Source organism: Eucyclogobius newberryi, unplaced genomic scaffold (genome assembly GCF_026437365.1).
Source record: "Eucyclogobius newberryi isolate DKJ021-1_F unplaced genomic scaffold, fEucNew1.0.hap1 SCAF_535, whole genome shotgun sequence".
Taxonomy (NCBI): Eukaryota; Metazoa; Chordata; class Actinopteri; order Gobiiformes; family Gobiidae; genus Eucyclogobius; species Eucyclogobius newberryi.
In genome coordinates, this window is record NW_027316207.1 from 4,225 (window position 1) to 31,108 (window position 26,884).

Below are 26,884 nucleotides of genomic sequence, written 5' to 3' on the forward strand. Positions count from 1 at the left end.
CTAGCGTTCTCGAGAGCTAACCAGTAGCATTTGTTGTCGTTGTTAGCGTTCTCGAGAGCTAACCAGTAGCATTTGTTGTTGTTGCTAGGGTTCTCGAGAGCCTACTAGTAGCATTTGTTGTTGTTGTTAGCGTTCTCGAGAGCTAACCAGTAGCATTTGTTGTTGTTGTTAGCATTCTCAAGAGCTAACCAGTAGCATTTGTTATCGTTGTTAGCGTTCTCGAGAGCTAACCAGTAGCATTTGTTGTCGTTGTTAGCATTCTCGAGAGCTAACCAGTAGCATTTGTTGTCGTTGTTAGCGTTCTCGAGAGCTAACCAGTAGCATTTGTTGTGTTAGTAAAGCTAAATGTTAGTATCCTAGCATTTTTACTTTGGGAGTGTCTACAAGCCGCGAAACTGCCATGTTATTTTGTGCCGAAACTGTTGGGCTATTTGACCGCACCGGGTTAGGGTTAGGTCTTGGGGTTAGGGTTAAGATTAGGGTTAGGTCTTGGGGTTAGGGTTAAGATTAGGGTTAGGGTTAGGTCTTGGGGTTAGGTTTTAGGGTTAGGGTTAAGATTAGGGTTAGGGTTAGCCATGAGGCTATATGGCCGCGCCGCGGCTCTGCAGCCACGGCCTTTTACTTTCGGGTGCAAATTAATCAAACAATAGTCTCTGGTCTTTGTTACATAAATTGGTTGCTCTCATCTAATACTAGAGAACATGGTGAATAGGTGTACGTATGCTAACGCTAACACCTTCGGCTACATGACGTATGCTTACGCTAACACCTTCAGCTACATGACGTATGCTAACGCTAACACCTTCAGCTACATGAGGCACAGACAGAACTGTGGTAAGTGTCTGGTATATTAACGTAACATATGGACAGTTATTCAGATAACTATAGCATAAAGAACATGCTAACATGCTAACATGTTAACATGTTAACCTGCTAACATGCTAACATGCTAACAAGTTTACCAAAGCATCAGTTTTACCCCAAATCACTAAATCCACTGAATTCTTCTTCCTCTGTGTCACTTCTAAGCAACTCCACAAACTCCAGAGGAAGAGGAAGTGCAGATTCTTCTTCTGCGTCGCTTAGAGTCTAGAGCGCCCTCTTGTGGTCGTCAAGTGTGAAAAGAACGAATAATATCACATATAAGTCGCTCTGGAGCCACGCCTGCTTTACCCCTGAGCCACGCCTGCTTTATCCCTGAGCCACGCCTGCTTTACCCCTGAGCCACGCCTGCTTTACCCCTGAGCCACGCCTGCTTTACCCCTGAGCCACGCCTGCTTTACCCCTGAGCCACGCCTGCTTTACCCCTGAGCCACGCCTGCTTTATCCCTGAGCCACGCCTGCTTTACCCCTGAGCCACGCCTGCTTTATCCCTGAGCCACGCCTGCTTTACCCCTGAGCCACGCCTGCTTTATCCCTGAGCCACGCCTGCTTTACCCCTGAGCCACGCCTGCTTTACCCCTGAGCCACGCCTGCTTTATCCCTGAGCCACGCCTGCTTTACCCTCGAGCCACGCCTTTGACTGTTCATCGGGAGAAATGCAGACAGAGGAACACACTCTGCCGGGTTTGAATCAGCTGCACTGTCGCTTTAAGGCTGTCTCCTCCGTCGCCATGGCAGCAGCAGCTCCAGCTGACGTTAAATCACATCCGCCTCAGATTATATCAGAAAAGAGAGAGAAGAGAGAAGAGAGGGAGAGAATAGAGAGAGGGGAGAGAGGAGGGAGGGGAGAGGAGACAAAGGGGAGAGAGAGGAGAAGGGGAGGGAGAGGGGGAGGGAGGGGGAGAGAGATAGAAAAGAGGGGAGGGAGGGAAGAGAGAAAGGAGAGAGAGGGGAGGGAGGAGTCGACCTGGACTCCACCCGGACTCCACTGGGACTCAACCCCCACTCGACCCGCCCTCATTCCGCCCTCGACCCGCCCTCATTCCACCCTCGACCCGCCCTCCACCCGCCCTCCACCCGCCCTCGACCTGCCCTCATTCCACCATCGACCCGCCCTTGACCCGCCCTCATTCCACCCTCGACCCTCCCTCCACCCGCCTTCGACCCGCCCTCGACCCGCCCTCATTCCACCCTCATTCCACCTTCGACCCGCCCTCGACCCGCCCTCGACCCGCCCTCATTCCACCCTCGACCCGCCCTCCACCCGCCCTCGACCTGCCCTCATTCCACCATCGACCCGCCCTTGACCCGCCCTCATTCCACCCTCGACTCTCCCTCGACCCGCCTTCGACCCGCCCTCGACCCGCCCTCATTCCACCCTCATTCCACCCTCGACCCGCACTCGACCCGCCCTCGACCCGCCCTCATTCCACCCTCGACCCGCCCTCGACCCGCCCTCGACCCGCTCTGGCGTTTGGAGTTCACACGTTTGTGTTTCTTGTGTTTCAGGTGAAGCAGATCATGGAGGAATCTGTGACCAAGAAGTTTGTTCATGAGGACAGCAGCCACATCATCGCCCTCTGCTGTGAGTACTTCTACTACACACAAAGTACTTCTACTACACACAAAGTACTTCTACTACACATGCAGTGCAGCCACATCATCGCCCTCTGCTGTGAGTACTTCTACTACACACAAAGTACTTCTACTACACACAAAGTACTTCTACTACACATGCAGTGCAGCCACATCATCGCCCTCTGCTGTGAGTACTTCTACTACACACAAAGTACTTCTACTACACACAAAGTACTTCTACTACACATGCAGTGCAGCCACATCATCGCCCTCTGCTGTGAGTACTTCTACTACACACAAAGTACTTCTACTACACACAAAGTACTTCTACTACACATGCAGTGCAGCCACATCATCGCCCTCTGCTGTGAGTACTTCTACTACACACAAAGTACTTCTACTACACACAAAGTACTTCTACTACACATGCAGTGCAGCCACATCATCGCCCTCTGCTGTGAGTACTTCTACTACACACAAAGTACTTCTACTACACACAAAGTACTTCTACTACACATGCAGTGCAGCCACATCATCGCCCTCTGCTGTGAGTACTTCTACTACACACAAAGTACTTCTACTACACACAAAGTACTTCTACTACACATGCAGTGCAGCCACATCATCGCCCTCTGCTGTGAGTACTTCTACTACACACAAAGTACTTCTACTACACACAAAGTACTTCTACTACACATGCAGTGCAGCCACATCATCGCCCTCTGCTGTGAGTACTTCTACTACACACAAAGTACTTCTACTACATACAAAGTACTTCTACTACACATGCAGTGCAGCCACATCATCGCCCTCTGCTGTGAGTACTTCTACTACACACGCAGTACTTCTACTACACACGCAGTACTTCTACTACACATGCAGTACTTCTACTACACACGCAGTACTTCTACTACACATGCAGTGCAGCCACATCATCGCCCTCTGCTGTGAGTACTTCTACTACACACAAAGTACTTCTACTACATGCAAAGTACTTCTACTATACACGCAGTACTTCTACTACACATGCAGTACTTCTACTACACATGCAGTACTTCTACTACACACGCAGTACTTCTACTACACATGCAGTACTTCTACTACACACGCAGTACTTCTACTACACATGCAGTACTTCTACTACACATGCAGTACTTCTACTACACACGCAGTACTTCTACTACACATGCAGTACTTCTACTACACACAAAGTACTTCTATTACACGTGCAGTACTTCTACTACACACGCAGTACTTCTACTACACATGCAGTACTTCTACTACACACGCAGTACATCTACTACACATGCAGTACTTCTACTAAACACGCAGTACTTCTACTACACATGCAGTACTTCTACTACACATGCAGTACTTCTACTACACATGCAGTACTTTTACTACACATGCAGTACTTCTACTACACATGCAGTACTTCTACTAAACACGCAGTACTTCTACTACACACGCAGTACTTCTACTACACATGCAGTACTTCTACTACACATGCAGTACTTCTACTACACATGCAGTACTTCTACTACACATGCAGTACAGCCACATCATCGCCCTCTGCTTTGAGTACTTCTACTACACACGCAGCACTTCTCCTACACACGCAGTACTTCTACTACACACGCAGTACTTCTACTACACACGCAGTACTTCTACTACACATGCAGTACTTCTACTACACACGCAGTACTTCTACTACACATGCAGTACAGCCACATCATCGCCCTCTGCTGTGAGTACTTCTACTACACACAAAGTACTTCTACTACATGCAAAGTACTTCTACTATACACGCAGTACTTCTACTACACATGCAGTACTTCTACTACACATGCAGTACTTCTACTACACACGCAGTACTTCTACTACACATGCAGTACTTCTACTACACATGCAGTACTTCTACTACACACGCAGTACTTCTACTACACACACAGTACTTCTACTACACACAAAGTACTTCTATTACACGTGCAGTACTTCTACTACACACGCAGTACTTCTACTACACATGCAGTACTTCTACTACACACGCAGTACATCTACTACACATGCAGTACTTCTACTAAACATGCAGTACTTCTACTACACATGCAGTACTTCTACTACACATGCAGTACTTCTACTACACATGCAGTACTTCTACTACACATGCAGTACTTCTACTAAACACGCAGTACTTCTACTACACATGCAGTACTTCTACTACACATGCAGTACTTCTACTACACATGCAGTACTTTTACTACACATGCAGTACTTCTACTACACACGCAGTACTTCTACTAAACACGTAGTACTTCTACTACACATGCAGTACTTCTACTACACATGCAGTACAGCCACATCATCGCCCTCTGCTTTGAGTACTTCTACTACACACGCAGTACTTCTCCTACACACGCAGTACTTCTACTACACATGCAGTACTTCTACTACACACGCAGTACTTCTACTACACATGCAGTACTTCTACTACACACGCAGTACTTCTACTACACACGCAGTACTTCTACTACACATGCAGTACTTCTACTACACACGCAGTACTTCTACTACACACACAGTACTTCTACTACACACGCAGTACTTCTACTACACATGCAGTACAGCCACATCATCGCCCTCTGCTGTGAGTACTTCTACTACACATGCAGTACTCTGGAAGTACAAGTACAAGAGTAGCACGTATAAAACCTTCTGAAGTCAAATGTTTGGTGTTCTTAGTGTTTCTAGATAATTGTATGTTTTTTGATGTCATTTTTCGAACCAGAAAAGTACTTTTCAAAACAATAAAAAGTAGGGTTAGAGTTTTCCTACTTTTCAGTCCAGCTCAAAAATGTAGTGCTCTTGAATGTGACGTGAAACAGTAAAGAGTAAAAAGTACTCAAGTAAAGTACATTCAGTTCATCATTGTGTTGATTTGAAGTATTATTATAGAAGTATTATTGTAGAAGTATTATTGCATTTCAAATCTGGATGTAAAAGTGACGTAGAGACATTAAATGTCTGGTTTAGACCTGGTTTAGACCTGCTTTAGACCTGGTTGAGTCCTGGTTTAGTCCTGGTTTAGTCCTGGTTTAGTCCTGGTTTAGACCTGGTTTAGACCTGGTTTAGTTCTGGTTTAGTCCTGGTTTAGACCTGGTTTAGACCTGGTTTAGTCCTGGTTTAGACCTGGTTTAGACCTGGTTTAGTCCTGGTTTAGCCCTGGTTTGGTACCGGTTTAGTTCTGGTTTAGACCTGGTTTAGACCTGGGTTAGCCCTGGTTTAGCCCTGGTTTAGACTTGGTTTACACCTGGTTTAGCCCTGGTTTGGTCTCGGTTTAGTTCTGGTTTAGCCCTGGTTTAGACCTGGTTTAGTCCTGTTTTAGTCCCGGTTTAGACCTGGTTTAGTCCTGGTTAGACCTGGTTTAGAGCTGGTTTGGACCTGGTTTAGACCTGGTTTAGACCTGGTTTAGTCCTGTTTTAGTCCCGGTTTAGACCTGGTTTAGTCCTGGTTAGACCTGGTTTAGACCTGGTTTAGACCTGGTTTAGTTCTGGTTTATTCCTGGTTTAGACCTGGTTTAGACCTGGTTTAGTCCTGGTTAGACCTGGTTTAGTCCTGGTTTAGACCTGGTTTAGTCCTGGTTTAGACCTGGTTTAGACCTGGTTTAGACCTGGTTTAGAGCTGGTTTGGACCTGGTTTAGAGCTGGTTTGGACCTGGTTTAGACCTGGTTTAGACCTGGATTAGACCTGGTTTAGAGCTGGTTTGGACCTGGTTTAGACCTGGTTTAGCCCTGGTTTAGACCTGATTTAGTCCTGTTTTAGCCCTGGTTTAGACCTGGTTTAGACCTGGTTTAGTCCTGTTTTAGTCCCGGTTTAGACCTGGTTTAGTCCTGGTTAGACCTGGTTTAGACCTGGTTTAGACCTGGTTTAGTTCTGGTTTATTCCTGGTTTAGACCTGGTTTAGACCTGGTTTAGTCCTGGTTAGACCTGGTTTAGTCCTGGTTTAGACCTGGTTTAGTCCTGGTTTAGAGCTGGTTTGGACCTGGTTTAGACCTGGTTTAGACCTGGTTTAGACCTGGATTAGACCTGGTTTAGTCCTGGTTTAGAGCTTGTTTAGTCCTGGATTTGGAGTTTGATCAGATCTTTTTTCAGACAAACAGCAGTGACTCATCCTCAGTCCCAGTGGAGTCCTCCAAACCTCACCTCCTCCTTTTCTGTCTTCTCTCCTTCCTCTTCTCTCTTCCCTCTTCCCTCTTTCCTCTTCTCTCTTCCCTCTTCCCTCTTTCCTCTTCTCTCTTCCCTCTTCCCTCTTTCCTCTTCTCTCTTCCCTCTTCCCTCTTTCCTCTTCTCTCTTCCCTCTTCCCTCTTTCCTCTTTCCTCTTCTCTCTTCCCTCTTTCCTCTTCTCTCTTTCCTCTCTTTCTCCTCTTTTGCTTCATCCTTTTGTTCTGAAACTCTTCATTGTTTGTCACATTTATAACGATGACATCATTCTAACAGTGGCTCAGTGGTTGGCACATGTGCTGCACGTCCAGTGAAGCCGACGGGACAGAAAATATCTACAATTACAAACTAACTTTATTTCTTTTAAAAAAAAAGAGAAAAAATCATAAAACATGAATCAACAAAAAATACAGAAAAAAAGAAAATTAAGCTTCACAAAGTCCAAAACAAACGTCCCAAAGTCCATCTGGGCCCCTGGGCCCCTGGTCCCTGGGCCTTCCTGGTCCCCCCTGGGCCCCCCTGGGCCCCCCTGGGCCCAAGGATTAGGGCCCCTGGTCCCCCCTGGGCCCCTGCACCCAAGGGGGGAGACTTCATATGATTGAGAGAATTTTAGATATAAAAACACTGAATTATAATGTAATGTTTGTCATTATTAAATGTAGAGAATATAGTTCTGTTTGTTCTTCCTCTTTAGATCGGCTTTAAATCCTCCTCCGGTCTGAAAGTTTAAATGTCAAACGCTAACGATGTGTCGTGTTAGCTGGAGTTAGCGCTGGAGTTAGCGCTGGAGTTAGCGCTGGAGTTAGCGCTGGAGTTAGCGCTGGAGTTAGCGCTTGAGTTAGCGCTGGAGTTAGCGCGGACTAAACCAGGACTAAACCAGGACTAAACCAGGACTTAACCAGGACTTAACCAGGACTGAACCAGGACTAAACCAGGACTAAACCAGGACTAAACCAGGTCTAAACCAGGACTTAACCAGGACTTAACCAGGACTAAACCAGGACTAAACCAGGACTAAACCAGGACTTAACCAGGTCAAAACAAGGACTAAACCATGTCTAAACCATGTCTAAACCATGTCTAAACCAGGACTAAACCAGGTCTAAATCAGGTCTAAACCAGGACTTAACCAGGACTAAACCAGGTCTAAACCAGGACTAAACCACGTCTAAACCAGGACTTAACCAGGTCAAAACAAGGACTAAACCATGTCTAAACCAGGACTAAACCAGTCTAAACCAGGTCTAAACCAGGACTAAACCAGGTCTAAATCAGGTCTAATCCAGGTCTAAACCAGGACTAAACCAGGTCTAAACCAGGACTAAACCATGTCTAAACCAGGACTAAACCAGGTCTAAACCAGGTCCAAACCAGGTCTTGGCTCGTGGTGTTGTGCAGTGTCGACGTCATGTTAGATCAGGTCTCCCCCGTCGGAGCCGTTTCCATGGAAACGCTGGATTCTGAGCCCGATCGCTCTTCCCAGAAAAGCAACAAATTTAGAACCAGACGCTCCCTCCCGCTCGGCTGATTGTTTAAAGCGGCACTACGTCACTTCCCTGCGCTCGTGTCCAGGGGGCGGTCCAGGGGGCGGTCCTTTTGTGAATCATTGTTTATACTATTTACTGTGACGTGTCCAAAATAACACAATGAACCTGAAAACGTGAGGAATAACACATCTGTGGTCACATGTTCCAGACACAGGTTTAGCGGGGAGAGCCCTTCAGTGCCGCTTGCGGGTGTAACTGGCCCTGGTGGTCACATGTTTCGGACACAGGTTTAGCGGGGAGCGCCCTTCAGTGCCGCTTGCGGGTGTAACTGGCCCTGGTGGTCACATGTTTAGCGGGGAGAGCCCTTCAGTGCCGCTTGCGGGTGTAACTAGCCCTGGTGGTCACAGGTTTAGCGGGGAGAGCCCTTCAGTGCCGCTTGCGGGTGTAACTGGCCCTGGTGGTCACTTGTTTCGGACACAGGTTTAGCGGGGAGAGCCCTTCAGTGCCGCTTGCGGGTGTAACTGGCCCTGGTGGTCACATGGACAGTTCTGTGGAATATTTGGTCCATATATTCTCTGTATTTATGTCAAAAGTGGTTCAGCCGCAGCGTTTAATGAAGTCGTCGCTCTTGTAGTTGTGGAACAAACAGTCGCTTCTACGTTGAAATGAATAAATGACTTCAAGTTTCTGCTTTTACATAAGTTTAGTTCTTTAGTGGTTTCCTCAGACAAACCGCTCTGAAAGAAGAAATAAAACTATATCAAGTGAAAGAAGATCAAATGAATCTCTCTGGAACATTTCCTCTGATAAACGTGTCGATTTGAGGCGTCGTTCCCCAGATGAAGCTAATCCTGAGGTTAGCGCGTTCACATTAGCGTTAGCGGCTAATGCTCGGGTCCAGGGCGTTCTGACCCTTTCACACTTTCACACGTTTAAGAAATAACTTTTGTTCTAGAACTTCTGCCCTCCAGCCTCCTTATACTGACTGAGGTACCACAGTATTTATATCAAATACTTCAACGTTTTTTCATTCATTCTACATCTTTGGAATACATTGTTTAGACACATTTATATATTTTTCACGTCAGTTGAAACAGGTGTTGAACAAGAATAATGAGAACTTTTCACCAAACTGAGCGGCTCGTTCCTGTTGCCTTAAAAATGCGGAGCTCCACTTCCTGCTCCGTTCATGCCTCACGGGGAATTAGCCGCTAAAATAAACCAGTAATTAATGAACATAAAGTGGAGCGAGTTCCAGAGCGATAATCACAGTCACATGTTCACACCTTTACGTCCCGGGTAAATACTTCACCTGGAGACAAGTCGCTAAGCTAATGCTAAAGCTAATGCTAACGTACAATAAATGATGAAATAACAGCACAAACTGAACTAACCTGTTTACAAAAACACACTGTGTTACTGTAATGTACTTTGATCAAGTTTGTGCACAGAAATTAAAGCACGTTAGCATTAGCTTTGCGCCAAAAACACTAACTTTTATAAACACGGCTAATTCCTACAGACAATGGAACAAAAGGTGAAGATCTGCACTTTTGTAACAAGGACCTATTCTAAGTGTGTGTGTGAGGGACGTGGCTAAAGCTAGTGTGTGTGAGGGACGTGGCTAAAGCTAGTGTGTGTGAGGGACGTGGCTAAAGCTAGTGTGTGTGAGGGACGTGGCTAAAGCTAGTGTGTGTGAGGGGCGTGGCTAAAGCTAGTGTGTGTGAGGGGCGTGGCTAAAGCTTGCGTGCACAGGAACAGTTTTGCCTCATTTCTTTGACTTCTCTCAAAGCCTCTACGCCGCGTTTGAACCTCTCTTTATGTTAAAGGTCCCATAACATGCAAAATCGACTTTTCAGAGCTTTTAACCTTCTTACATTGCTATTTGTGCTTCATAAATGTCCAGAGTGTTTTTTGATTGATTCCCGCAGTGTTTAGCTATATTACAGACTATCTCCTTTCCTCCAATCTCCAAACTGACGGGCGGTGGGGCAAGACCGCGTCATAAGGGCGAGCACGCGTCACCATCCCCCCTCTCCACCCCTCCCGCCTTCCGCCCCCTTCCCCCCAGCTCCGCGCTGCGCTGCTGCAGGCTGTGTCTCCCTTTAAGCCCATTCCGGAGTTTTTCTGCTTCGATTTACGACGAAACATGGTTCAAAGAGGCCCAAAACTTCATTAATGATATCGCACTCTTTACTATTATCACAATGGTGAAGGTTTATGTGACAGTTGATGCAGCAACCGGGAAAACAAGCGGAGAGAAGTTCTATCCGATACCGAAAAACCAGGAAATAAGAGCGCGATGGACATAAGACTTTTCTATATATATATATATATATATATATATATATATATATATATATATATATATATATATATATATATATATATATATATATATATATAATATATTATATATTTATATATATATTATATATATATATCTATAGATCTATAGATATATCTGTTCTGCGCACGCCGTAGAATCAACACGTTTTTATTCAGTCTCAAAGTAGACTCTTTCTTACTCACTCCGCACTGCTTCGCGGAGCTTACAGCAGACAGCTGTGGGGCTACGTCACGGGTTGGGCGGGGGAGCCAGATGGCTCTTCGCAAGGGTGGGGGCAAATATGAAACCAAGCCGTCTGCATTTCCGGGTTGGTGAGGGGGTCCAAGGTCTGGGTGATATTTCTTAACTATTATGTTAAGGGTGTTGCACAACCCTTATTATTATCAATTATACACTTAGGATAGACTACGAAACGTGAAAAAAATCATGTTATGGCACCTTTAATGTTAATGCTAATGTCAGACGCATTATGACCTGGAAATATCAGATTTTGCGGCGATAAACAGGAAACAGCTGTTGCTAACGTGCTTTGCTAGCTTTGCGTTGCTAAGGCTCCACATAGTCGTTAGCATCAGTGGAAACACGGCGCTTTAGCACGAGATCGAGTCAGAGTTTTGGAGACAAATGATTATTTAGTGTTTCTCTGCTTTTTGCCTCTTGTTTTGGAGTCTGCGTTCTCTCTCTCGTCCAATCATCTGGCTGTGCTGTGAAGCTCCTCCCCCTGAGCTAAAGTCCACCTGGAGCCCCAGAGCCAGAGCGCTTTGGGAGCCAGAACCTCTCAGGGGCCACTTTGGATCCAAGACATGGGCCATAGACTTTCGGACAGAACTGTTTGTAAGAGTGTGTTTTCCTGACCGGACCTTCCACCGGTGAAAGTTCCGCAGTGAAGCTTTAACGCAGCCGGTTTGACTCCATCTCACAGACGTCGCTCGTCGCTCGGATCACGTTTACACAGAAAACAACAAGTGTTGACGCCGCGACGAGAACAACAGGAGCTTCACTCCGCATTAGCCTAACGCGGAGGGAAGGATACTGATGCGGTTACCATGGCGACGGCGATGACCCCCTGACCCCCTCCGTCAACCCTCCCCCACCTTTCTCCCCCGACTCCCACGGATCACGTAAAAATAGTCTCCGAGCCGTGAGAACGAGCACAGGTCTGTGGGAGGTCCAGATCCATCCTGGAGCAGAGATGAACTGTGGCAGAGTGGTTAGCCTGGCCCCGCCCCTCAGGCAGGAGGTTGTGGGTTCGACTCCTGTGGCAGAGTGGTTAGCCTGTTCCCGCCCCTCAGGCAGGAGGTTGTGGGTTCGACTCCTGTGGCAGAGTGGTTAGCCTGGCCCCGCCTCTCAGTCAGGAGGTTGTGGGTTCGAGTCCTGTGGCAGAGTGGTTAGCCTGGCCCCGCCTCTCAGTCAGGAGGTTGTGGGTTCGACTCCTGTGGCAGAGTGGTTAGCCTGGCCCTGCCTCTCAGTCAGGAGGTTGTGGGTTCGACTCCTGTGGCAGAGTGGTTAGCCTGGCTCCTCCTCTCAGTCAGGAGGTTGTGGGTTCAACTCCTGTGGCAGAGTGGTTAGCCTGGCTCCTCCTCTCAGTCAGGAGGTTGTGGGTTCGACTCCTGTGGCAGAGTGGTTAGCTTGGCTCAGTTGGTTTGGTGTGTGTGTGTTTTTGTGAATGGGCTGTTACTCTTTGTGACTCATGCTCTGAAATGCAGCAGACGGAGGAAATCAGGAGCAATAACAGGAATCATAATCTACAATTTAAAAAAAGATATTTATAGCGCAGGAAGGATCAGAGTCTGAAACGGAAATGAGCTGCATGATAATTACAACATGCTTTTTCTGAATGAATGAATCACAATCGTTTCACTTGTGTTGATCAATCGTATTTATTCATTTACCTTTATTTAACCTGGTTAAATCCCTTTGGGATTGACACCTCTTTTTCGAGGGCGGGGCTCGATCTTTCTCTGTCCCGAAGGCTTTTTCCGTCAGGACAATCGTAGCGTGAAATGGTGAGAGATCGTAGAGACTTTCTGCACCAGCCGCGAGCTCCAGCCTCAACTTTCTGTTACATTTTGATTTAATGAACATGAACAAGTCAGACATTTCCTCCTCCAAACCACATGTTTTCACTGACCCTGACTCTGACCTCTCAAACTGAGCTCTGACCCTTCCAAATCACCGAATCTTGATTACAACGACATTTACAGACTAAAGACGCTCTACAACAGGCGTCTCCCTGTCGAGGTCCAGGGAATGTGAGACTGAAGTTACAGCTGAAGGAAGTTATTTAAATCCTTCTAACTCGCTCAGAATCCCTTTGGCACATTGTTAATATTATTAATATTCATATGCATGAATTTTAAGTGCGAGAGTTTGACACGCGTTTTTTAGACTGGGATGGACCACCTAAGCTCGGCCAATCAGAGCGCTGCTTTCAGCTCTTACTGGTTGATAAGAAAAGACTGGAACAGACTAACACACACACCTGACACACACACACCTGACACACACACACACACACACACACACACACACACCTGACACACACACACCTGACACACACACACACACACACACACACACCTGACACACACACACCTGACACACACACACACACACACACCTGACACACACACACACACACACACACCTGACACACACACACACACACACACACACCTGACACACACACACCTGACACACACACACACACACCTGACACACACACACACACACACACCTGACACACACACACACACACACACACCTGACACACACACACACACACACACACACACCTGACACACACACACACACACCTGACACACACACACACACCTGACACACACACACACACCTGACACACACACACACACGACACACACACGACACACACGGAGAAGTCGCACCGAAGTATAAGTTGCACTTGCCAAAAAAAATGGATAATAGAGAAGATAAAAACATATAGGTGTACGTATGCTAACGCTAACACCTTCAGCTACATGACGTATGCTAACGCTAACACCTTCAGCTACATGACGTATGCTAACGCTAACACCTTCAGCTACATGACGTATGCTAACGCTAACACCTTCAGCTCCATGACGTATGCTAACGCTAACACCTTCAGCTCCATGACGTATGCTAACGCTAACACCTTCAGCTCCATGACGTATGCTTACGCTAACACCTTCAGCTACATGACGTATGCTAACGCTAACACCTTCAGCTACATGAGGCACAGACAGAACTGTGGTAAGTGTCTGGTATGTTAACGTAACATATGAACAGTTATTCAGATAACTATAGCATAAAGAACATGCTAACATGCTAACATGTTAACATGTTAACCTGCTAACATGCTAACATGCTAACAAGTTTACAAAAGCATCAGTTTTACCCCAAATCACTAAATCCACTGAATTCTTCTTCCTCTGTGTCACTTCTAAACAACTCCACAAACTCCAGAGGAAGAGGAAGTGCAGATTCTTCTTCTGCGTCGCTCAGAGCCTAGAGCGCCCTCCTGTGGCTGTCAGTGTGAAAATAAAGAATAATATCACATATAAGTCGCACCCCGGCCAAAACGATGAAAAAAAGTGCGACTTATAGACAGGAAAATACAGCACGTGCTCAGGTGCAGCACGTGCTCAGGTGCAGCACGTGCTCAGGTGCAGCACGTGCTCAGGTGCAGCACGTGCTCAGGTACAGTACGTGCTCAGGTGCAGCACGTGCTCAGGTCCGCGTTCATGACTCCAAACGTGTTGAGTTGTTCCAGACTCCTGGTGGTCACTCGCTGTGAGGCTGGTGCTCGAGCTCCTCAGCAGTTCAAATATTTGGAGTCAATTGAATCCACACATTTTATCCTCTTTTGGATTAGTCCTGGTTTAGTCTGTTTTACACCGGCTCAAACTGGGATTAAACCTGGAAGAGTCCAGTTTAGACCTGGTTCTGTCCAGATCTGAGCCTGGATCCTGCTCTGGACTGAGCCGGGGGATTATTGTGCACGTTTGAATGTATCAACCAGTGAAACACTGCACAGAGAGAACATGCAAACACTGCACAGACACAGAGAGAACATGCAAACACTGCACAGACACAGAGAGAACATGCAAACACTGCATAGACACAGAGAGAACATGCAAACACTGCACAGACACAGACAGAACATGCAAACACTGCACAGACACAGACAGAACATGCAAACACTGCATAGACACAGAGAGAACATGCAAACACTGCACAGACACAGCGAGAACATGCAAACACTGCACAGACACAGAGAGAACATGCAAACACTGCACAGACACAGAGAGAACATGCAAACACTGCACAGACACAGAGAGAACATGCAAACACTGCATAGACACAGAGAGAACATGCAAACACTGCACAGACACAGACAGAACATGCAAACACTGCACAGACACAGACAGAACATGCAAACACTGCATAGACACAGAGAGAACATGCAAACACTGCACAGACACAGACAGAACATGCAAACACTGCATAGACACAGAGAGAACATGCAAACACTGCACAGACACAGCGAGAACATGCAAACACTGCACAGACACAGAGAGAACATGCAAACACACTGTGGCTACTGTTTGAGCCTCATTTGAGCTGCTCCTCTCACTGTGGCAGCAGATAATGCACTGAATTGTTGTTAATGAAGCAGGTCTAAATCGGTCCGTTACCATGGAAACACTCAGCCGAGCGCGTGGGGATCTCCCGAGACGCTTCCTCTCTCTCTCTGTCTCTGTTTCCTCTGTTTACTTCCCGCCGACGGTTGTAACGAGACGGAAAAGTCTGTGAATTTCTGGAAATTTTCCGGGAATTCTCCGCACGACTTCTAAAACATCAGATTTTTGCAGGTTCTTTTGCTGAATGTCTCTCCTCGTCTCTCCTCTTTGCTCCTCTTCTGTCCTCGTCCCTCCTCGTCTCTCCTCATCTCTCCTCGTCTCTCCTCGTCCCTCCTCGTCCCTCCTCGTCTCTCCTCGTCTCTCCTCGTCCCTCCTCGTCTCTCCTCGTCTTTCCTCGTCCCTCCTCGTCTCTCCTCGTCCCTCCTCGTCTCTCCTCGTCCCTCCTCGTCCCTCCTCGTCCCTCCTCGTCTCTCCTCTTCTCTCCTCGTCCCTCCTCGTCGCTCCTCGTCTCTCCTCGTCCCTCCTCGTCTCTCCTCGTCTCTCCTCGTCCCTCCTCGTCTCTCCTCGTCCCTCCTCGTCTCTCCTCGTCTCTCCTCGTCCCTCCTCGTCTCTCCTCGTCTCTCCTCGTCCCTCCTCGTCTCGTCCCTCCTTGTCTCTCCTCGTCCCTCCTCGTCCCTCCTCCTCTCTCCTCGTCCCTCCTCGTCTCTCCTCGTCTCTCCTCGTCCCTTCCCTGTCTCTCCTCGTCTCTCCTCGTCCCTCCTTGTCTCTCCTCGTCCCTCCTCGTCCCTCTTCGTCTCTCCTCGTCCCTCCTTGTGTCTCCTCTTCTCTCCTCGTCTCTCCTCGTCTCTCCTCGTCCCTCCTTGTCCCTCCTTGTCTCTCCTCTTCTCTCCTCATCCCTCCTCGTCTCTCCTCGTCCCTCCTCGTCTCTCCTCGTCTCTCCTCGTCCCTCCTCGTCTCTCCTCGTCTCTCCTCGTCCCTCCTCGTCTCTCCTCGTCTCTCCTCGTCCCTCCTCGTTTCTCCTCGTCCCTCCTCGTCTCTCCTCGTCCCTCCTCGTCTCTTCTCTCCTCGTCGCTCCTCATCTCTCCTCGTCCCTCCTCGTCTCTCCTCGTCCCTCCTCGTCTCTCCTCGTCTCTCCTCGTCCCTCCTCGTCTCGTCCCTCCTTGTCTCTCCTCGTCCCTCCTCGTCCCTCCTCCTCTCTCCTTGTCCCTCCTCGTCTCTCCTCGTCTCTCCTCATCTCTCCTCGTCCCTCCTCGTCTCTCCTCGTCTCTCCTCGTCTCTCCTCGTCTCTCCTCGTCCCTCCTCATCTCTCCTCGTCCCTCCTCGTCTCTCCTCGTCTCTCCTCGTCTCTCCTCGTCCCTCCTCGTCTCTCCTCGTCTCTCCTCATCTCTCCTCGTCCCGCCTCGTCCCTCCTCGTCGCTCCTCGTCTCTCCTCGTCCCTCCTCGTCTCTCCTCGTCCCTCTTCATCCCTCCTTGTGACTCCTCTTCTCTCCTCGTCTCTCCTCGTCTCTCCTCGTCCCTCCTCGTCTCGTCCCTCCTTGTCTCTCCTCATCCCTCCTCGTCCCTCCTCCTCTCTCCTCATCCCTCCTCGTCCCTCCTCCTCTCTCCGTGTCCCTCCTCGTCTCTCCTCGTCTCTCCTCGTCTCTCCTCGTCTCTCCTCGTCTCTCCTCGTCCCTCCTCATCTCTCCTCGTCCCTCCTCGTCTCTCCTTGTCTCTCCTCGTCTCTCCTCGTCCCTCCTCGTCTCTCCTCGTCTCTCCTCATCTCTCCTCGTCCCTCCTCGTCCCTCCTCGTCGCTCCTCGTCTCTCCTCGTCCCTCCTCGTCTCTCCTCGTCCCTCTTCGTCCCTCCTTGTGACTCCTCTTCTCTCCTCGTCTCTCCTCGTCCTTCCTCGTCTCTCCTCGTCTCTCCTCATCTCTCCTCGTCCCTCCTCGTCTCTCCTCGTCCCTCCTCGTCTCTCCTCGTCCCTCTTCGTCTCTCCTCGTCTCTCCTCGTCCCTCCTTGTGACTTCTCTTCTCTCCTCGTCTCTCCTCGTCTCTCCTCGTCCCTCCTCGTCCCTCCTTGTCTCTCCTCTTCTCTCCTCATCCCTCCTTGTCTCTCCTCGTCCCTCCCCTGTCTCTCCTCGTCTCTCCTCGTCCCTCCTCGTCTCTCCTCGTCTCTCCTCGTACCTCCTCGTCTAGTCCCTCCTCGTCTCTCCTCGTCTCTCCTCGTCCCTCCTCGTCTCGTCCCTCCTCGTCTCTCCTCATCTCTCCTCGTCTCTCCTTGTCCCTCCTCGTCTCTCCTCATCTCTCCTCGTCTCTCCTCGTCCCTCCTCGTCTCTCCTCGTCCCTCCTCGTCTCTCCTCTTCTCTCCTCGTCCCTCCTCGTCGCTCCTCGTCTCTCCTCGTCCCTCCTCGTCTCTCCTCGTCTCTCCTCGTCCCTCCTCGTCTCTCCTCGTCTCTCCTCGTCGCTCCTCGTCTCTCCTCGTCCCTCCTCGTCCCTCCTCGTCTCTCCTCGTCCCTCCTTGTCTCTCCTTGTCCCTCCTCGTCCCTCCTCCTCTCTCCTCGTCCCTCCTCCTCTCTCCTCGTCCCTCCTCCTCTCTCCTCGTCCCTCCTCGTCTCTCCTCGTCCCTCCTCGTCGCTCCTCATCTCTCCTCGTCCCTCCTCGTCCCTCCTTGTCTCTCCTCTTCTCTCCTCATCCCTCCTCGTCTCTCCTCGTCCCTCCTCGTCTCTCCTCGTCCCTCCTCGTCTCTCCTCGTCCCTCCTCGTCCCTCCTCCTCTCTCCTCGTCCCTCCTCGTCTCTCCTCGTCCCTCCTCGTCGCTCCTCGTCTCTCCTCGTCCCTCCTCGTCGCTCCTCGTCTCTCCTCGTCGCTCCTCATCTCTCCTCGTCCCTCCTCGTCGCTCCTCGTCTCTCCTCGTCCCTCCTCGTCGATCCTCGTCTCTCCTCGTCGCTCCTCGTCTCTCCTCGTCCCTCCTCGTCGCTCCTCGTCTCTCCTCGTCGCTCCTCATCTCTCCTCGTCCCTCCTCGTCGATCCTCGTCTCTCCTCGTCGCTCCTCGTCTCTCCTCGTCCCTCCTCGTCGCTCCTCGTCTCTCCTCGTCCCTCCTCGTCTCTCCTCGTCCCTCCTCGTCTCTCCTCGTCCCTCCTCGTCGCTCCTCGTCTCTCCTCGTCCCTCCTCGTCGCTCCTCGTCGCTCCTCGTCGCTCCTCGTCTCTCCTCGTCTCTCCTCGTCCCTCTTCGTCTCTCCTCATCTCTCCTCGTCCCTCCTCGTCCCTCCTCGTCTCTCCTCTTCTCTCCTCATCCCTCCTCGTCTCTCCTCGTCCCTCCCCTGTCTCTCCTCGTCTCTCCTCGTCTCTCCTCGTCCCTCCTCGTCCCTCCTTGTCTCTCCTCTTCTCTCCTCATCCCTCCTCGTTTCTCCTCGTCCCTCCCCTGTCTCTCCTTGTCTCTCCTCGTCCCTCCTCGTCTCTCCTCGTCCCTCCTCGTCTCTCCTTGTCTCTCCTTGTCTCTCCTCTTTTCTCCTCGTTGCTCTTTGTCTCCTCTTTTCCATTTTTCAGCCACAAAAGCGCCTCGTTTCCTCCCACACGTCATTAGCATTAAACTTTAAAGTGATTCTGTCCAGAGTAAATGAGCAGGACACGAGAGAGAACGGCGGCTTCGCTCTCGCGTTAGAACAAAACGACACTAAACGGCATAAAAGCGTCGCACAAAACATAAAATGAAGCACTTGTTTGGGAGATTACATTTTTGTCTCGTTTTTAACACTCAAAGACTAAAAACCTGTTTAAAATGAATGGGACAGAAGGTTTACACGAGAACCAGACTGAAGTAACAAAGGAGAAAAGTACTACAAAAGTACAACAAAAGTACTTCACATTTTACATTCACGTCTCTACATTTGAGAGGAGGATCTGATGACATCTTTCTGGAGGGTTTTGACTTCAAGTCCCGGTTCTGAGCAAAAAAATATATAAAAACAAATTACCAGGAAAATTACGTTATCGATTCAGTCGTCTGTGAAATACTTTTACTTTTTACTGTACAAATACATTTTTAAACGTGTAATTCAATACTTTTACTAAAAACACAATTATATTTCAGATTTTTAATAAACGTTTTGTTCGTTTGTGTAAAGTTTATAATTGTACTTCCTGGTTGGACGTGAGCACAGATATGACACAGAGGTGATTCCACAGCTGTTTCCATAGCAACCAGACTGTAAACAAGAGCCAAACTCCACATAAATGACACAACAGTTCTGACCTGACACAATAAGACCATAAAACACCTTTATTTAGTCCAACCATGTGTCGCACACTGATGACATCACAGAGGGATTCAGCTCGTTTCTCTCCTCAGCGGCCATCGAGGCGTGTCTCGGACACCTGCTGAAGCGCCGAGCGGCCGGTTTCCTGCGCAGCGACAAAACGGCCGCGCTCTTCACCAAAGTGGGAAAAGTTTACGACGTGGCGGGAGAAGTGTGTCGTAAAGTCCAGGAGCAGCTCAACCAGCAGACGGAGATGAGCCGGTGAGAGTCCTCTGACCCGACCCTCTGACCCGCTGCTCTGACCCGCTCCTCTGACCCGCTCCTCTGACCCGACCCTCTGACACGCTCCTCTGACCCGACCCTCTGACCCGACCCTCTGACCCGACCCTCTGACCCGACCCTCTGACCCGCTCCTCTGACCCGACCCTCTGACCCGACCCTCTGACCTGCTCCTCTGACCCGACCCTCTGACCCGCTCCGCTGACCCGCTCCTCCCTCCCAACCCTCTGACCCGACACTCTGACCCGACCCTCTGACCCGACCCTCTGACCCGACCCTCTGACCCGACCCTCTGACTCGCTCCTCTGACCCGACCCTCTGACCCGACCCTCTGACCCGACCCTCTGACCCGACCCTCTGACTCGCTCCTCTGACCCGACCCTCTGACCCGACCCTCTGACTCGCTCCTCTGACCCGACCCTCTGACCCGACCCTCTGACCCGACCCTCTGACTCGCTCCTCTGACCCGACCCTCTGACCCGACCCTCTGACCCGCTCCTCTGACCCGACCCTCTGACCCGACCCTCTGACCCGACCCTCTGACCCGACCCTCTGACTCGCTCCTCTGACTCGCTCCTCTGACCCGACCCTCTGACCCAACCCTCTGACCCGACCCTCTGACCCGCTCCTCTGACCCGACCCTCTGACCCGACCCGCTTCTCTGACCTGTTTGACGCGCTCCGCTGACCCGCTGCTCTGACCCGCTCCTCTGCTCAGTTTGACCTGCAGTGGCAGAAGAAGTAAAACTACTGAAAAACAAAAAATAAACTAAACACATAAGTAAGAGCTGAACAGGCTGAGCTCAGGCGCTCAGGCTCAGGCGCTCAGGCGCTCAGGTCAGGCGCTCAGGCGCTCAGCAGGCGCTCAGGCGCTCAGGTCGGCTCAGGCGCTCAGGCTCAGGCGCTCAGGTCTGTTCATGCTCCTGAATATCAACAATGAGCCTCAGGGTTTGGAACAGGAACATGACCAGTTTAGCCTTTAGCGGCTGTTCTCAGTCCACTGAACATGTGCAGGAGTGCACAGAGCGAGAGCTGCTGGAGCGAGAGCCGCTGGAGCGAGAGCCGCTGGAGCGAGAGCCGCTGGAGCGAGAGCCGCTGGAGTGAGAGCCGCTGGGGCAGAGCGAGAGCCGCTGGAGCGAGAGCCGCTGGGGCAGAGCGAGAGCCGCTGGAGCGAGAGCTGCTAGAGCGCACAGAGCGAGAGCTGAAACCATAGATTAAACTGAAGGAGAAATGCTCTGATCATTTCATCATCTCAAAGCGAGTCGCTTTATTCTGGACAGGAAATAGCTAATGATAATGCTAGCTGTGTTAGCTGTGCTAGCTGTGCTAGCTGTGTTAGCTGTGTTAGCTGTGTTAGCTGTGCTAGCTGTGTTAGCTGTGTTAGCTGTGCTAGCTGTGTTAGCTGTGTTAGCTGTGCTAGCTGTGTTAGCTGTGCTAGCTGTGCTAGCTGTGTTAGCTGTGCTAGCTGTGTTAGCTGTGTTAGCTGTGCTAGCTGTGTTAGCGCACACTTTTGGCTCCTCAAGTGTCGGTTACAGATGTTTTAGACTGAAATATCCACTTCCTCTTGTGCTTTATAAATCCGCTGCTTCTGCTGAAAGTAAAAGAAAAAGTAAAAGTACAGATAGTTTAAATGTTACTTCAGTACTTTTCCTTTAGCACCACTGGCCCCTCTGTCTCTCTGTTCCATGTCATCCCCAGACGCTTCCTCCTCTCTCACATTAGCAGCATTAAGGCCTTTGGCTCTGTTGACGCCCCTCGTTACTGTGGTTACCACGGTGACTGATGAGGGGAACGCCACAGAGCATCATGGGAAAAGCACAGGGAAAGGATTCAGACAAATACTGCAAATACTGATACTACACACGACTGCTTCAAATACTCCAAAATACTGATACTACACATGACTGCTACAAATACTGCAAGTGGATTAGGATCCCTCTCAGATCGGGTTAGGATCCCTCTCAGATCAGGTTAGGATCCCTCTCAGATCGGGTTAGGATCCCTCTCAGATCGGGTTAGGATCCCTCTCAGATCGGGTTAGGATCCCTCTCAGATCAGGTTAGGATCCCTCTCAGATCGGGTTAGGATCCCTCTCAGATCGGGTTAGGATCCCTCTCAGATCGGGTTAGGATCCCTCTCAGATCGGGTTAGGATCCCTCTCAGATCGGGTTAGGATCCCTCTCAGATCGGGTTAGGATCCCTCTCAGATCGGGTTAGGATCCTCTCTGGTGCTTGTGATGAGGTCATGATGTGAGTCGTGACTGAGGAACATCGTGACTGAACATTTAGAGGAGAGCGAGGGAAAGTGGAGGCTCTGGTTTTAAAGTGTTTGTTAATGTTATAATTCTGCTTTTATTCTTTTATACTTTTATAATCAGTGTTTGGTTCAATGATGATTGAGATAAATACTAATGTTTCTGTTTAAAGTATTTGTGAGAAAAATCTGTGTAACAGACAGAAGTAGAGACACTGCCTCTGAACAGTCAAATATGTATTTATATTTGTAAAACACGTCAATGTAAAACACGTCAATGTAAAACACGTCAATGTAAAACACGTCAATGTAAAACACGTCAATGTAAAACACGTCAATGTAAAACACGTCAATGTAAAACACGTCAATGTAAAACACGTCAATGTAAAACACGTCAATGTAAAACACGGTTGTTAAGTTAAAATAATATCCTTGTGTCATGATTTACAAACGAGAAGTCAAATTATGAACCTAAAAAATGGTAGAACTGGATCAAATTTACAAAAATATGAACAAAATTGTTCCTTCACTTGTCGCTGCAATAAATATGTCGTTATTTATAGGAGTTTTAATATTAGTGTGTGAAACTACAATAATGGCTTATCATGTATTTACATAATTATGATCATCATTATTATTTTTAGGCCCGAGCGCCACAAGCTGGCGAGAGGCCTATTAATCTCGTAAGGCCGTGCGAAGCGCGGCTGCGAAAGTGCACACGTAGTGCGCACGAAATCGAGTAATCGCACGCCCCGTGCATACTAATTAGTAGTAGGAAAATGGAACATTACCGTTGTAAACGGGCGAAGTCCGTGCAAAAGTGCACACTAAACGAGCACTTTACATTGAGATGACGACCCCATATAAAGCACTCATTTGCGCTAAGTACCTCACGAATACGTTCCCCATCTCTTGCATGTTCCGTGCATATAAGCATGTAATGCAAAAATTGAACATTATTACTGTATAGAGGGCCAAAAACACAAAGTGGGCGGAGCCCACTCAAAATTAACGAAAGTACCCGTCAGTGACCAGGGACCCACACCATGAGGTAGGAAAGCGCGAGCGCTTTCCGAAAATGTATAGTTCATGATATTTGAAAAATGGGACACATTGTTTTCGCATCGGAATATTATTCTTTCTTTCTTCTTTCTTCTTTCTTCTTTCTTCTTTCTTCTTTCTTCTTTCTTCTTTCTTCTTTCTTCTTTCTTTCTTTCTTTCTTTCTTCTCGGGACCAACCCCCCTATTTTTCACCCAGTGAACATTGACGAAAAGTCACAAAAATTTGCACACCTCTAAAAATCGTGCCTCTCTACATTCTGGCTATTTCCCTTTTCTAAATTAAAAAAATTGGCGCGTCAGCGCCCCCAAATGTACCAAAAATGCATTAAGAGATAGGAAATGACCCAAAAAAAATCTGATCGTAGAATCATGAAATTTGGCGCAGAGGTAGATGGTGACAAGAGAAGTAAAAAATATTATTACGGCAACGCCGTCCGCCCAACCAAATGTTGGCCATATTGGTTAAAAAATGGCTAAGCATGACTCGGGAGTTTTTCCAAACGTCGTACTTTTACGAACTCCTCCCAGGGCGTTGGCTCTAAAAAGCTGAAATTTGGTGAAAATGCTACTGAGGAGTGGGACATCAAAAGTTATTCAAATTACATTGATACCTCTCACGGTCTCTGTGCGGCGAAGCCGCAAACTTTAGCAAGAATTTCAGAAATCTCCCAAATTTAACATTTCTGCCGTTTGCGCAGATAAAGTCCGAATTGCTTCAAATTAAAATCAGTTGTTAAACTCTTTGCGCTAAACGTACTTGAAGTGAAATAAATTAATTTGGCACCACAGCGCCCCCTACAGATGTTATATGGAGGTTAAATGTTTAGTTTTGCGAAATTTTATGAAATTTGACACACAACTCAATTTTGGCCCCATCAAAAAAGTCAATGAGACCCATGTCATAATTGTTATGGCGTTGCCGTAGCGATGACCAAAACCTCCCATGTTATTCCAATGGGGAAATCGCCAGAACATGTTTACACTTTAGACTTTCACAAACTCCTCTTAGGGCATTAGCCCTATTAACCTGAAATTTGGTGAGACTCATCTTCAGGTGTGAACCGTCAAAAGTTATTCACATTTTTATTCAAAGAGTCACGGTGTCTGTGCGGCAAAGCCGCACATTTTGCCAAGAATTCAAAATAAAATTGCTTTTTGATGGTAAAACAAAGGGGAGAAGATGTGACAGCGTCACAGATTCAGCAGTAGGCGTAATAAAAGGACAATTGGGGAGCGTTAGCGCCCCCTCCTCTTGCGGCGTGGCGGCGGCGTAGCAAGGGCCGATCATTGCCGCTTGCGGCTATATTTATTATTATTATTAGAAGCTCATAAATGAAGAATATTCCCATGTCTTGGTCGTTGTCGTTTACCTCACTGTTGTTGTTGTTGTTGTTGTTGTTGTCGTTTACCTCTCTGTTGTTGTCATTTACCTTTCTTTTGTTGTTGTTGTTGTCATCGTTTACCTCTGTTGTTGTTGTTGTCATTTACTTCTCTGTTGTTGTCATTTACCTCTCTATTGTTGTTGTTGTTGTTGTTGTTGTTGTCATCGTCATTTACATCTCTGTTGTTGTTTACCTCTATGCTGTTGTTGTTGTTGTTGTTTACCTCTCTGTTGTTGTTTACCTCTCTGTTGTTGTCGTTTACCTCTCTGTTGTTGTCATTTACCTCTTTGTTGTGGTTGTTGTTGTTTACCTCTCTGTTGTGGTTGTGGTTGTCCGCAGGCGGAGCCAGAGCGTGTCCTCCTCCCATGAGCCTTTGCGGCGGCAGGCGTCGTCCTCGTCCTGCCGCTCCCCTCAGCCCCTGTCGCCTCAGGCCGTGCGGCACATTTGGGTTCGGACGGCGCTTTTCCAGAAGGTTCTGGACAAGATCATCCAACACATCGTGGACAACTCCAGGTGCGGCGCCCTCTGCTGGACTCACACTGAACACACAGCGCTTTAGTCTGGACCACGCCCACGTTTTATCCACTAAGACGGTGCAAAAAGGACATAAGTGTTTTAAAAGTCTTCTCAAGTATATATTGGTCTTTTAGCCATTAAAGGACACGTATGAGGCTACATTTAGTCTCCTTTAACTCTGTTGTGGGTGTGTTTACACTTTGTGCCGTTTTAAACTCCATGATTCATCACAGACTCATGTCGGGGCAAGCTAGCTTTTGTTCACTTCCCTCTGCTGCCAGTAGATGGAGCGCTGAAGCCAAACGCCCGGCTGAGGGAGCATCATGTGTGAACTCTCTTGTGTTTGTGCAGTAAATATTACGAGCGGGACGCGCTGATGCACGACGCCGTGTTCGGCCCCATCCTCGCCGCACTGCTTGGTGAGTGACCCCATGTGACCCGCGCACGCTCTGGGAGCCCAGAGTCAGAGGTTCAGTGTGTCCCTCCCCCTGCCCCTGCCCCGCCCCCCTCCCCCCTCTGTGTGCAGTGGGCCCCTGTGCGCTGGAGTACACCAAACTCAAGACCTCGGACCACTTCTGGACCGACCCCTCGGCAAACGAGCTGGTGCAGAGACACAGGATCCACGGGGCCCATCGCAGCCAAGAGTCCACCCCCGGGAGGAGGCCCGCGCTCGGGGTGAGAGTCACACTGAGGGAGAGAGCACTGAGGGAGAGAGCACTGAGGGAGAGAACACTGAGGGAGAGAACACTGAGGGAGAGAGCACTGAAGGAGAGAACACTGAGGGAGAGAACACTGAGGGAGAGAGCACTGAGGGAGAGAGCACTGAGGGAGAGAGCACTGAGGGAGAGAACACTGAGGGAGAGAGCACTGAGGGAGAGAGCACTGAGGGAGAGAACACTGAGGGAGAGAGCACTGAGGGAGAGAGCACTGAGGGAGAGAGCACTGAGGGAGAGAACATTGAAGGAGAGAGCACTGAGGGAGAGAACACTGAGGGAGAGAACACTGAGGGAGAGAACACTGAGGGAGAGAGCACTGAGGGAGAGAACACTGAGGGAGACAACACTGAGGGAGAGAACACTGAGGGAGAGAACATTGAGGGAGAGAACACTGAGGGAGAGAACACTGAGGGAGAGAGCACTGAGGGAGAGAACACTGAGGGAGAGAGCACTGAGGGAGAGAGCACTGAGGGAGAGAGCACTGAGGGAGAGAACACTGAGGGAGAGAGCACTGAGGGAGAGAACACTGAGGGAGAGAACACTGAGGGAGAGAGCACTGAGGGAGAGAACACTGAGGGAGAGAGCACTGAGGGAGAGAGCACTGAGGGAGAGCGCTCGGGGCGAGAGCACTGAGGGAGAGAACACTGAGGGAGAGAGCACTGAGGGAGAGAGCACTGAGGGAGAGAGCACTGAGGGAGAGAACACTGAGGGAGAGAACACTGAGGGAGAGAGCACTGAGGGAGAGAACACTGAGGGAGAGAGCACTGAGGGAGAGAGCACTGAGGGAGAGAGCACTGAGGGAGAGAACATTGAAGGAGAGAGCACTGAGGGAGAGAACACTGAGGGAGAGAACACTGAGGGAGAGAGCACTGAGGGAGAGAACACTGAGGGAGAGAACACTGAGGGAGAGAACATTGAGGGAGAGAACACTGAGGGAGAGAACACTGAGGGAGAGAGCACTGAGGGAGAGAACACTGAGGGAGAGAGCACTGAGGGAGAGAGCACTGAGGGAGAGAGCACTGAGGGAGAGAGCACTGAGGGAGAGAACACTGAGGGAGAGAACACTGAGGGAGAGAGCACTGAGGGAGAGAGCACTGAGGGAGAGAGCACTGAGGGAGAGAGCACTGAGGGAGAGAGCACTGAGGGAGAGAGCACTGAGGGAGAGCGCTCGGGGCGAGAGCGTTATGTAAAATCTAATGTTATTTAAATAATATTAAAATATTTAGTGATAAACGAAGCCCAAAGGAGGAAATATTACTCTGGACAATAAATATTTTCACT

The 26,884-nt window shown here is 49.1% G+C and overlaps 1 protein-coding gene across 1 annotated transcript in view; it reads left to right on the forward strand.

Annotated features, from left to right (window-relative positions):
* Window positions 1-2,351: 2,351 nt before the first annotated feature.
* LOC140383546 (small G protein signaling modulator 2-like) overlaps window positions 2,352-26,884 on the forward strand; it is a 32,869-nt gene continuing 8,336 nt past the window's right edge. The window contains exons 1-5 of the mRNA XM_072465991.1: window positions 2,352-2,467; window positions 19,488-19,656; window positions 24,711-24,884; window positions 25,239-25,306; window positions 25,414-25,562. Coding sequence (XP_072322092.1) covers window positions 2,404-2,467; window positions 19,488-19,656; window positions 24,711-24,884; window positions 25,239-25,306; window positions 25,414-25,562 — 624 coding nt within the window. The 5' untranslated portion in view covers window positions 2,352-2,403. The remainder of the gene's footprint in view (window positions 2,468-19,487; window positions 19,657-24,710; window positions 24,885-25,238; window positions 25,307-25,413; window positions 25,563-26,884) is intronic.